General features: G+C 50.4%; 1 protein-coding gene across 1 annotated transcript in view; it reads right to left on the bottom strand.

The window, feature by feature from the left end:
- LOC144504280 (actinia tenebrosa protease inhibitors-like) overlaps nucleotides 1-12,226 on the bottom strand; it is a 56,194-nt gene that overhangs the window by 31,331 nt on the left and 12,637 nt on the right. The window contains exons 4-6 of the mRNA XM_078229382.1: nucleotides 10,345-10,395; nucleotides 6,607-6,686; nucleotides 3,988-4,138 (exon numbers count right to left, since the gene is read on the bottom strand). Coding sequence (XP_078085508.1) covers nucleotides 3,988-4,138; nucleotides 6,607-6,686; nucleotides 10,345-10,395 — 282 coding nt within the window. The remainder of the gene's footprint in view (nucleotides 1-3,987; nucleotides 4,139-6,606; nucleotides 6,687-10,344; nucleotides 10,396-12,226) is intronic.

Genomic DNA, 12,226 nt, shown 5'->3' with positions numbered 1-12,226 from the left:
TGTGATTGACCCCTGACCAAGGGGAACAGCTGCTTCCTATTCACCCTGTCCATAACCCTCATCATCTTACCCACCTCAATCATGTCCCCCCTTCACCTTCTCTCCTCCAAAGTAAACAATCCAAGCCTATCCAATCTCTGCTTATAGTGTGAATGCTTCACCCTGGTGACACCCTCTGAACCCACTCCAGTCACTCTAGCACAATCACATCCTATCGATGTTGAGGTGACCAGAACTGCACAGGGTACTCCAGCTGTGGATGAAGCAACATTCTGTACAACTACAACATAACTGACTTTCCCCTATACTCTATCCACGATCAATAACAGCAAGTGTCCCTTCGTAACTACCTTATTCGCCTGTTCCACTGCCTTCATGGGTGGCACGGTTGAACAGTGGTTAGCATTGCTACTTCATAATGTCAGGAACCCAAGTTTGAGGCGAGCCTTGCATGACTGTGTGGAATTTGGATGTTCTCCCCGTGTCTGCATGAGTTTCCTGCGGGTACTCTAGTTTCCTCCCTCAGTCCAAAGATGTGCAGATTAGGTGCATTGGCCATGCTAAATTGCCCATTAGGGCTCAATTTTACCAGCAGGTTGTGTCCGTTTTCGGGCACAAAAACTTGGTAAAGTCGGGCGTTAGGCGAGTAGTGCCACCTCCACGCAGGTTCCTACTTTACCAAGGGCTGAAAATGGCCGCTGTCAGGACCGTGCCCGAAACAGGCATGATGTCAAGTTAAATGCATTTGCATAATGGGCTGCACGCCCAAACTTACCAGTACTTTCCCCTTTACCCATCCAGATTCGGCGCGAAACAGACATGGCCCACAAAGGTCCGATTCAGGCGCTCCAGCAGAGGTAAGTTCTGTACTTCTGGCAGCTCTCTACTTCAGATTGATGGGGGTGGGGGGAGTCACATGACTCTCTGACTCAGATTGATGTTGGGGTGGGAGGTGGGTCAGACGGCTCTCTGACTCAGATTGGGGGGAAGGCAGGTGAGGCGGGAGAGCAGGGGGTAGGGAGGGCAGGGGCAGGGGTAGGAGATGGGGCATGGGGGTCCGCTGCCACTCTGCGTGCGATTGGTGGGAGGGTAGGGGGTCTATTACCACTCTGCGTGTGATCAGTGTGGGGGTGGGGGCGGCTGCTGCCACTCTGTGTGTGATTGGTGGGGGGAGAAGGGGGGGTTCGCTGCCACTCTGTGTGTGATCGGAGGGGGGAAGGGGGGCAGGGTCCCGCGATTGGTCTAGGTGGTGGGGTGTGGGGGGATAAGGGGGTCAGTTATGTTGTGGGGGTAGGGCAATGCCTGTGGGGCCCAGGGGGACGCATTATCCGGCCTGGGAGCCAAGTGGCAGTGGAGCGTTTCTCTATCTTATTCTTTTCTGCGCATGCGCAGTTGGAGGCGCCAATCGGAGCTGTAGGATTTTGGGCCCGTTAAGCCCCGCCTACAGGCTTCTGCAGTGCAATTCAGAATCGCTGCTATTTATTCAGACAGAGTGCGTATGGGGGCGCCTGTGAACGGGTTTAAAAGTCGGATCTGAAACACTTCCAGTTTCAAGTCCACCCAGCACTTAGAAAGTGGTAAAGTAGGGCCCTTAGTGCCCCAAGATGTGTTGGTTCGGGGCATTAATGGGATAAATGTATAGGGTTCCAGGGATAGGCCGGGGTGTGGACTTGGGTATGATTTTCTCTCAGTGCAGACTTGATGGGCCCAATGGCCTCCTTCTACACTGTAAGGATTATATGATTCTATGATTCAGGGATCTGTGATTAAGCGCCCCGAGATCCATTTGTTCCTCTGAGCTTCCTGGTGTCTCGCCATTCATTAAATACTCCTGCATCTTGTTAATTCTTCCAAACTGCATCACCTCGCATTTATCAGGATTAAATACCATCTGTTACTGCTTTGCCCATCTGACCAACCCATCTACATCTTCCTGTAACCCACAACCTCCGTCTTAACTATTTACCACCAATCCCAGTGTCATCTGCAAACGTACTCACCATTTCCCCCACAGTATTATCTGTATCAGTAATGAATATAACAAACAATAAGGGACCCAGCACTGAAACTTGTGGTACGCCACTGGACACTGGCCTCCAGTCACTCACACAGCCTCTACCACTACACCTTGGGCCCGATTTTACCATTTTCATTCTAAGTGCTGAATCTGGGCATAATGCAGATCCGACTTGGAAACCTGCTTTCAAACGCTCCCATACACACTCAGCCTGAAAAAAAAATCGTGGGTCCCATTCAAGCTGTGGGCGGGGCTTAGCGCGGCCGAAACGATCGGAGCTCTGAACTGCGCATGCACAGTTTGAAAAAAATTGAAAAAGCGCGCCCGTGTCAGATCGCTCCCGGGCCACAAAAAGCAGAGAAAGCGGCCCGGGAGGGAAAAGCGGGAGAGATGGCCCCCACACACATCACTGTCCCCCTTATCCACCACCCCCACTACCTACACACATCACTGTCCCCCTTATCCACCACCCCCACTACCCACACACATCACTGTCCCCCTTATCCACGCCCCCACTACCCACACACATCACTGTCCCCCTTATCCACCCCCCCCCACTACCCACACACATCACTGTCCCCCTTATCCACCACCCCCACTACCCACCCACATCACTGTCTCCCTTATCCACCCGCTCCACTATCCAGACCGAGTGCCACCACTGCTCCCCTTCCCCCTCCACCGATTACCCGCAGAGTGGCGGCGGACCCCCTGCCCCCCCACCAGAGATCCATCTGACCCCCCCCCCCCACAACCAGAGATCCATCTGCCCCCCCACCCCCCCACCAGTGAGTGATTGGGCCTCTCCCCCACCAGAAATACATCCTACCCGCCTCCCTCCTACTCCGCCCCCAGACAACGATCTGGCCTCACTCACCGCCCCCCCTCCAAGAGGAACATCTGACCCGCCTCCTCCTCCCTCCCCCCCAGACAACGATCGCACCCCCTCCCCCGACCAGAGATACATTTGACCTGCTTCCTCCTCCTCCCCCCCAACCAGACAACGATCTGGCCTCACTCCCCTCCCCCCTCCCCCCCAACCAGAGAATGATCTGACCCACCTCCCTCCTCCCCCCCCCACCACTGATCTGAGTCAGAGAGCCGTTGGAAGCTCTGAACGGGCTCTTCAGCAGCTGGAGCGCCCGATTCAGACTTTTATTCAGCAGGTCCATTACGGCGCGGTTCCGGATTGGCGAACGCGTTGGTAAAGGGAGAAATGCTGATAAAGTTGGGCGGGCAGTTCATTAACTCAATTTAAATGCATTTAAATCACCATTGCGCCCGTTTTGGACGCGAAGCGGATCGCCGCCATTCCCGGGTTTCAGTAAAGTGGCAATCTGCGCGGGCGCGGATCGCGTTAATGGCCTCACACCCGACTTTACCACGTATTTACGCCCGAAAACAGGCGCAACGCAATCGTAAAATCGGGCCCAATGTGCTGTTGCTGAGCCAGGTTTGGATACATCTCGTCAATTTGCCATAACTCCTGTGCTTCAGCCTTTTCAATCAGTCTGCCATATGGAACCTTGTCAAAGGCTTTGCTGAAATCCATATGAACTACATCAACTGCACTTCCCTCATCCACACTCCATCACTTTTCTGAAAATTTCTATCAACTTTATTAGGCATGACCTCCCTCTGACAAAGCCATGCTGACTTTCCCCAAGAAATCCATGCCTTCCCAAGTGGAGATTCATTCTCTCCTTTCGAATTTTCTCCAATGGTTCCGCTACCACTGACATGAGACTCACAGGTCTGTAATTCCCTGGTTCATTTTCTATCTGCCCCCCAATCAATCCCAACAGTAAGATCCATGGAGAGCCACTTGGACTGATGCCTGGTATGGCCGCCTCATCACTCTCTGAACCCTAGGCCCAGCTTCCCACCATTGTGTGGGAATCAGGCCTTCCTGGTCCTGCTGACATGCCGGACGCTTGCCTCTGCCATCGGTCCCCCATCCCCCGTGTTGCCTTTGGCCTTGTCCTCCATATTCTCCTGACTTGCCTCCTCCTCAGAGGAATTTGCCTGGTCCTCCTCCTCCAGAATGTTGCCCCGCTGCTGTGTCAGGTCATGGAGCACACAGCAGACCACCAGGATGTGGGAGACCCGCTGGGGGCTGCACTGTGGAGCATCGTTGGAGCAAAATAGGCAGCAGAATCGCATCTTGAGCAGACCAATACATCGCTCGGTGATGGATTGGGTGGCAGCGTGGGCATCATTATCGCAGGTCTCGGTCTCGGGCCTCCGCACTGGCATCATCAGCCATGAGCTCAGCAGGTAGCCCTTGTCCCCTATGAGCCATCCCGGCAGTCTGGTGTATCCTCGAAGACTCCGGAATATCCGTGTGCCCCAGCATGTAGTTGTCTCCCCGGATAGCGTGCACACACGTGCATGATGTTGAGCAGGTGGTTGCGCACAATCTGGACATTCAGGGAGTGGAACCCCTTGCCGTTGATGAAAGGCACTCCATGATTCCATGGGGCTTGCAAAGCGACATGCCCCCTGCACCATAGGAATACGGACAATTGTTGTGAAGCCTGCCGCCTGAGCATCTTTTAGGCCTGACCTGGGTCAATATGGATGTAGTGGGATGTAGTGTAGTGGAACCACATAATACAGAGCACCGGTGATAGAGCAGCACCCTCCCTTCACATGGTGCAGCACAGTGACTTCTCCACCCCCAGTGCAGTTGCATGGTCACTGGTGTGAGGTGCAAAGTTGCCCTCCAACTGCCCAGCGTCCAGACACCGACTCCTGATACCACAGGCCGTCGGTAGCAGGATGCGGAAGACTGCACACAGAGCTCTGGCACACAAGGGTGGGAGTGAGAAGGTCCTCATTGAGGAATCTTTGCAGTATAAAGCTGTTTACATCCACCTACGTTGGTGTGTGTGATGCCAGCTAGCTTCCAGACATGATGTGCAGTTCAGACACACCATGGGAAAGCACCCTCCTGACTTCCATGTGATGGGTGCCCATTGTCGGGAGTGCTGCAGAGTCCATGCAGTGTGAGAAGCCGTGTTAACATCTGCTGAGCTCCCTGGATTGGGTCAGCGGTGGATAGAGATGGTGCTTGTAACTGTTAGTGGGGCCTGGGATGTAATGTCCACAATAAACCACAGAACCTGTTTGCAGACAGATGGCAGTGTGACATTAGAAGGATTTGAAATCAAACTCATATGAAATACCTCAGAGATCTGTCAGGGGGCAGGGAAAATACTCACCACGCGAGCCCCAACCCAGCAGCAACCCCTGATCTGAAGATCCCTGGCCCAGCCTGAGCCCCCGACAAGCCCCTGCAATCTTGAAGACCCCTCACCCCACCCCACACCATGGCAATGGCTGACCAGCCCGCTTGCATCCTGAAGTTTGGTGCCAAGCGGTACTCATCTCCTCACTCACCCTCACAACTGTAGCACCTAAGCCACACTTGAAGGGACCAGGAGAGATTTGTGCTTGTGTGACATCCCGCTGGGGAGGTGGGAACATTCTGGGAGGGGGGAATGATCCTGGCTGAACATTTTAATGAAACTGAAATCAAGTCAATCTCATGCTAATTAGTCCGGCACCCTTTCTGGGCTCGATCCGGTTTGTGCCAGTAGAATGGGGCTGGGATGATTGCAAACTGTTTGGGGCCAGGCGCAGAGGCAATTTTTAGGCCCGTACACTATTTTCCGGTGTTGGTACGATCTGCGCGAGGCGTGGCAAAATCGGAAAATCACCCCCATATATCAGGTTTGGGATTCCCTAAAGCCAAATGTCATGGTGGCACGTTCTCCCCGTGTCTCCGGGTGCTCCGGTTTCCACCCACACTCCCAATATGTGTGGGTTAGGTTGATTGGCCATGTTAAATTGCCCCTCAGTATCAGGAGGTTAGTGGTGTAAATAAGTGGGATTATGGGGAAAAGGCCTGGGTGGGATTGTGATCAGTGCAAACTTCATGGGCTAAATGGCCCCTTTTTTGCATTGTAAGGATTCTATGATTGAAAGTTTTATTTTGCATCCTTTGGACAGGTCATATACACCAATCGCACAGCAATCAGTTATTTAAAAAAATACTCTTGTGGAAAGAACAAATATATTCATTAACACTGGTATCAACGAGGCCAACTGGGGATTAAATACTTGGACACTTGGACCACAAATTAGGCCTGAAAATTTCTCCTTGCGTGGACATTCAATTATTTTCAGACAGTCCTGTGAAAAATCTTGGGGCATTTTTCTGGTCTTTAGGTGCACAGAATGTTCCTCTCTGACAGGTGGTGTTATCCCTCGGTGCACCTGAGCTTGCAGGTGAAGTTAAGATGCAACTCAGGTTAGTCCACAATCTTGAGAACACACGGTGGCACAGTGGATAGCACTGTTACCTCACAGCGCCAGGGACCTGGGTTCGATTACCAGCTTGGGTTACTGTTTGTGTGGGTTTCCTCCAGATGCTCCAGTCCCTCCCACATTCTGAAAGACGTGCTGGTTTGGTGCATTGACCCCAACAGGTGCCTACAGGTGTGGCGACTAGGGGAATTTCACTGTAACTTCATTGCAGTGTTAATGTAAGCCTTACTTGTGACTAATACATAAATAAAGTTTACTTTGAATGTGATTGGTTTTGACATTCCACTGGGAGTTATAACAATGTGAACTAAACTGACTTGGAGCTGATAACAAAAATCTTTTCCAAGAGAACAGTTCACATAATAACACAGTTAAGAGGTTCTTATTAAAAGGTCCTCACCTTGTTAGTTATCACCTCTGTTTGATCATTTTCCTGTGATTGGAAAGAAGAAGTGATACAAATGGATTCATATTAATTAGTTAAAACATTTCTGAATCAACAGTCAGTTAGATGTTAAAAGAACCGAAGTAAACAGGGATATTAATCATGCTGTCTCTGTGTAAACTCCAATCTCTCTCTCTGCTCAATGTTATTTCCAGTGTTTCCACAAGAGCAGCTTTGCAGTGGAACAGGGGCACTTTAAGAGACCAATCACCTGACATCACTGATAACATTATTGGCCATTAGTGCGGACAAACGGTCAGTCTATCTTAGCCTGTCGTGTTAATATCCTTTCAATGAAGCTCTTTGCTTGTTTGAACCTTCGAGGCCTGCAGCCTAACTTTTAAAAACACAACATAGAAAACTGGCGATGAGGTGGTCGGACCACATTTGCAGCCACTCCAAAAATAAAGTGGAAAAAGTCTGATAGCATTGCAGACATGCAACAGAAGAATATACAATTTTAATCATCGTTACACAAAAGCTGGTGATGGAGAGGGTGCCAAACAATGGTCGCAGCTACTGGAGGAAGCAAAAAGCAACAAATCCTCCATCCACACACCTATACCCTTAATACCACTTGCTACTCTCACTGTCTCCCTGGCACGAAAAGAAGCAGATACTCTGGGAGTATGGGAAACGTGCAGACCTGCAAGTGACAGTAGAACAACACGGTCCCAAGGACCCCTCCCCAGCTTACCCCTGGCAAATGTCCAATCTCTGGAAAACAAGCTCGACGAACTTAAAACCAGACTCACTTCTCAGAGGGAACAGAGGTACTGTTGTGTGTTCTGTTTCACGGAGACATGGCTCACCTCTCCTTCACCAGACTGTGCCCTACCACCAGAGGGCTACTCACTCCACCAATTGGACCTCACAGCAGCCTCAGGCAAGGTGAGGGGAGGAGAGATCTGCCTTCTAATCGACACCTCTAGGTGCTTCGATGTAGCAACACTAGTGTGTTTCTGCTCCCCGGACCTAGAATACCTGGCGCTAAAATGCTGCCCCTACTACCTTCTGTGGGAGTTCACCTCTGCTATCCTGACAGCAGCTTACATCCCACACATGCGGACGTGAAGATTGCGCTGGGTGAAACATACACCACCACAAATAATCTTGAGACAAAGCATCCCGAGGCCTTGTTCATCATGGCTGGCGACTTCAGTCAGGCCAAGTTCAAAATCATCCTACCAAGATGTCAACATCACATCTCCCTGTTCCACCAGAGGCCCAAACATTCCAGACAACTGCTACACAAATATCAAACATGCCTACCGCTCTATCGCCTGCCCACACTTTGGCAAATCAGACCACAAGGCTGTGCTCCTGCTCCCGGCTTACAAGCAAAAACTGAAATGGGAGAATCTGTTAAAGAAAGTCGTGCAATGTTGGTCTGAGGAATCAGTTAACCTCCTATGGGGCTGCTTCGAGTCAGTGGACTGGTCAATATTTAAAAACTCTGCGACCAGCCTGAAGGAGAACACCACTGCAATAACTGACTTCATTAGTAAGTGTGTAGAAGAGAAGACTGTGTGCCAAAGAAGCAAATCTATGTGTTTCCCAACTGGAAACCATGGATGAACAGGAATATCCACTGCTTGCTGAAGTCCAGGGCTGGGGCATTCAAGTCAGGCGACTCTGACCTATACAAGAAATCCAGATATGACCTACAGAGATCCATCAAAGATGCCAAAAGACAATACCAGACCAAGCTAGAGTCGCAGGCTAGCCACACTGACCCCCGCCGACTATGGCAAGATCTGCAAGACATAACAGGTGACAAGATGAAGGCATATGGAATCGCTGGCACCAATACATGGGCGGCACGGTAGCACAGTGGTTAGCACTGCTGCTTCACAGCTCCAGGGTCCCGGGTTCGATTCCCGGCTCGGGTCACTGTCTGTGTGGAGTTTGCACATTCTCCTCGTGTCTGCGTGGGTTTCCTCCGGGTGCTCCGGTTTCCTCCCACAGTCCAAAGATGTGCGGGTTAGGTTGATTGGCCAGGTTAGAAATTGCCCCTTAGAGTCCTGATGCTTAGGTTAGAGGGATTAGCGGGTAAATATGTGGGGGGAGGGCCTGGGTGTGATTGTGGTCGGTGCAGACTCGATGGGCCGAATGGCCTCCTTCTGCACTGTAGGGTTTCTATAATAATTTTTTAAAATACACCCGTCCGTGATTAGTTCAATGCAGTCTGTGCCCATTTTGAGCAAGAGGTCAGCCCTCCAGCCCGGTAGCCCAGAAGCCTTGGCTGGACCCATGTTCGAGGTCACCATTGCAGATGTCAGATCAGCCCACGGAAAGCGACTGGCCCAGATGGGGTACCTGGGTGGGCAGTCAAATCCTGCACGGATCAGCTGGCGGGAGTATTTGCAGACATCTTCAACCTCTCTTTGCAACAATCTGAGGTCCCTATCTGCTTCAAGAAGACGGCCCTCATCCCTGTACCAAAGAAAAGCCAGGCAGCTGCCTTAATGACTATGGTCCGCTGGCTCTGACATCCATCACTATGAAGTGCTTCAAAAGATTTGTCATGGCACAAATCAATTCCAGCCTCCCGGACTGCCTGGATCCAATACAGTTCGCCTACTGTCACAACAGGTCCACATCAGATACATCTCCTTGGCCCTGCACTTAACCCTGGAACACCTAGATAACAAAGACACTTTTGTCAGACTCCTATTTATTGACTACAGCTCAGCCTTCAACACCATTATTCTTACAAAACTCATCTCCGAACTCCGTGACCTGGATATCGGCTCCTCTCTCTGCAACTGGATCCTAGACTTCCTAACCCACAGACCACAATCAGTAAGGATAGGCAACAACATCACCTCTACGATCATCCTCAACACCGGTGCCCCACAAAGCTGTGCCTTCAGCCCCTTACTATACACCTATGGCTGTGTGCCAAATTCCCCTCTAACCCAAGTTCGCTGATGACACCATCATAATGGGTCGGGTCTCAAACAATGATGAGAAGGAGCACAGAAAAGAGATCGAGAATCTGCTGAGGTGAGTCTGACAACAATAAACTCTCCCTCAATGTCAACAAAACGAAGGAGATAGTCATCAAGTTCAGGAAGCGTAGTGGAGGACATACCTCTGTCTACATCAACGAGGACAAAGTGGAAATGGTCGAGAGGTTCAAGTTTCTAGGTGTCCTGATCACCTGTCCTGGTCCCTCTATGGCAGCACTATAGTTCAGAAAGCCCATCAATACCTCTACTTTCTCAGGAGGTGAAGGAAATTTGGCATATCCACAATGACTCTCACCAACTTTTACAGATGCACCATAGAAAGCATTCTTTCTGGTTGTATCACAGCTTGATATGGCTCCTGCTCTATCCAATACTGCAAGAAACGGCAAAATGTCGTGAGCAAAGTCCAATCCATCATTCAAAGCAGCCTCCCATCCATTGACTCTGTCTACACTTCCCACTGCCTCGGCAAAGCAGCCAACATAATTAAGGACCCCACGCACCCTGGTCTACTCTCTTCCACCTTCTTCCATCGGGAAAAAGATACAAAAGTCTGAGGTCACATACTAACCTACTCAAGAGCAGTTGCTTTCCTGCTTCCATCAGAATTTTGAATGAACAAATATCTGTAACAATTCAAATGGAAAAATTAAATGTCATAATTGAGTGTAAATAGTCTAAAATCCTATTGCTGTTTTGGGGGATTGTTGTTTAGAGCGGGAGGACGGGGAGTGCTATGTATGTTAGGACACAGCCACTTTAAGAGAACAGTTCATGGTGACCCTAAGCGTGGGGTGATCTTCCCAAAAACCGCTCTGAGAGGGCAGTAGTAGTTTGGAGTGTGGAGCGAGTAAGACCTGCAATAAATACCTGTCTCCCTGACGCCTGACTGTGGTGTGAGTTCTTGAGGATACTCTTCAGTAGTGAAGAATTTAACAGAAACGTTGGCTCTTTTCTCTCTCCACAGATGCTGTCAAACCTGTTGACATTTTCCAGCATTTTCAGTTTTTGTTTCAGATTCCAGCACCTGTAGCATTTTGTCTTTATATTTGTGACAAGGCTCCCATTTCAGTTCAGGGGTTGGTGGGCAGGAGTCAGAGAATGCAGACATTCCCGGTGTGAAATGGAAAGGAATCACAGGTGACAGGCACTTGGGGGCTATGTGGACCTCACAGTCTGAAGTCAGAGACAGCGGTCAGTGCAGAAGAGCAATGGACATGGAGCAGGAGCAATCATCGAATCCTCATTGGGGGCAGGAGGGGAAGGAGGGAAAGGTGTCTGTGTGCACAGCTCCAGCAGGATGCACTGATGGGGACATGGCCAGGGGAAGCCTGAGCATCAACAAGAGGATGAGGAGCAGAGACACCGATAGCGAACATGACAGGCAACACCAAGAGTCTATTGTCCACAAGTCTCCTTTCTATACATGAGTGTGAGGTAGCTCAGCGCAGGCTGCAATTGTGCAGAGATCTGGTCTGCCACATATGCCACATGCTCCGCCATGACCTTGTGCCACGTGGGTTTGGAGGCATCCCCCTGCCAGTGGCCCTGAAGGTGATGGCAACACTCAATTTCTTTGCCTCTGGGTCTTTCCAGGGATAAATTGAGGATTGGCGTGGCAATGTGCTGTCAGCAACTCTGCTGCATTGAGTAGATGGTCAATGCTCTTTACAGGAGAGTCCATCTTTATATAAACATTGCTCTGGATCAGGATAACTCGGCTCAGAGATTCACGGTCTTCTCGGTTATCTCAGGTTCCCCGAGGGATCAGAGCGAAATAGACTGTTCCCACGTGTATATACAGGCTCCCTGCAGCAGAGAGAAATAGACTGTTCCCACGTGTATATACAGACTCCCTGCAGCAGAGAGAAATAGACTGTTCTCACGTGTATATACAGGCTCCCTGCAGCAGAGAGAAATAGACTGTTCCCACGTGTATATACAGGCTCCCTGCAGCAGAGAGAAATAGACTGTTCCCACGTGTATATACAGGCTCCCTGCAGCAGAGAGAAATAGACTGTTCCCACGTGTATATACAGACTCCCTGCAGCAGAGAGAAATAGACTGTTCCCACGTGTATATACAGGCTCCCTGCAGCAGAGAGAAATAGACTGTTCCCACGTGTATATACAGGCTCCCTGCAGCAGAGAGAAATAGACTGTTCCCACGTGTATATACAGGCTCGCTGCAGCAGAGAGAAATAGACTGTTCCCACGTGTATATACAGGCTCCCTGCAGCAGAGAGAAATAGACTGTTCCCACGTGTATATACAGGCTCCCTGCAGCAGAGAGAAATAGACTGTTCCCACGTGTATACACAGGCTCCCTGCAGCAGAGAGAAATAGACTGTTCCCACGTGTATACACAGGCTCCCTGCAGCAGAGAGAAATAGACTGTTCCCACGTGTATATAAAGGCTCGCTGCAGCAGAGAGAAATAGACTGTTCCCACGTGTATA

This window comes from Mustelus asterias, chromosome 2 (assembly GCF_964213995.1).
Source record: "Mustelus asterias chromosome 2, sMusAst1.hap1.1, whole genome shotgun sequence".
NCBI classification, from domain to species: domain Eukaryota; kingdom Metazoa; phylum Chordata; class Chondrichthyes; order Carcharhiniformes; family Triakidae; genus Mustelus; species Mustelus asterias.
Note: the sequence above shows the minus strand (reverse complement) of the source record. Positions and strands in the feature narration are given on the sequence as shown.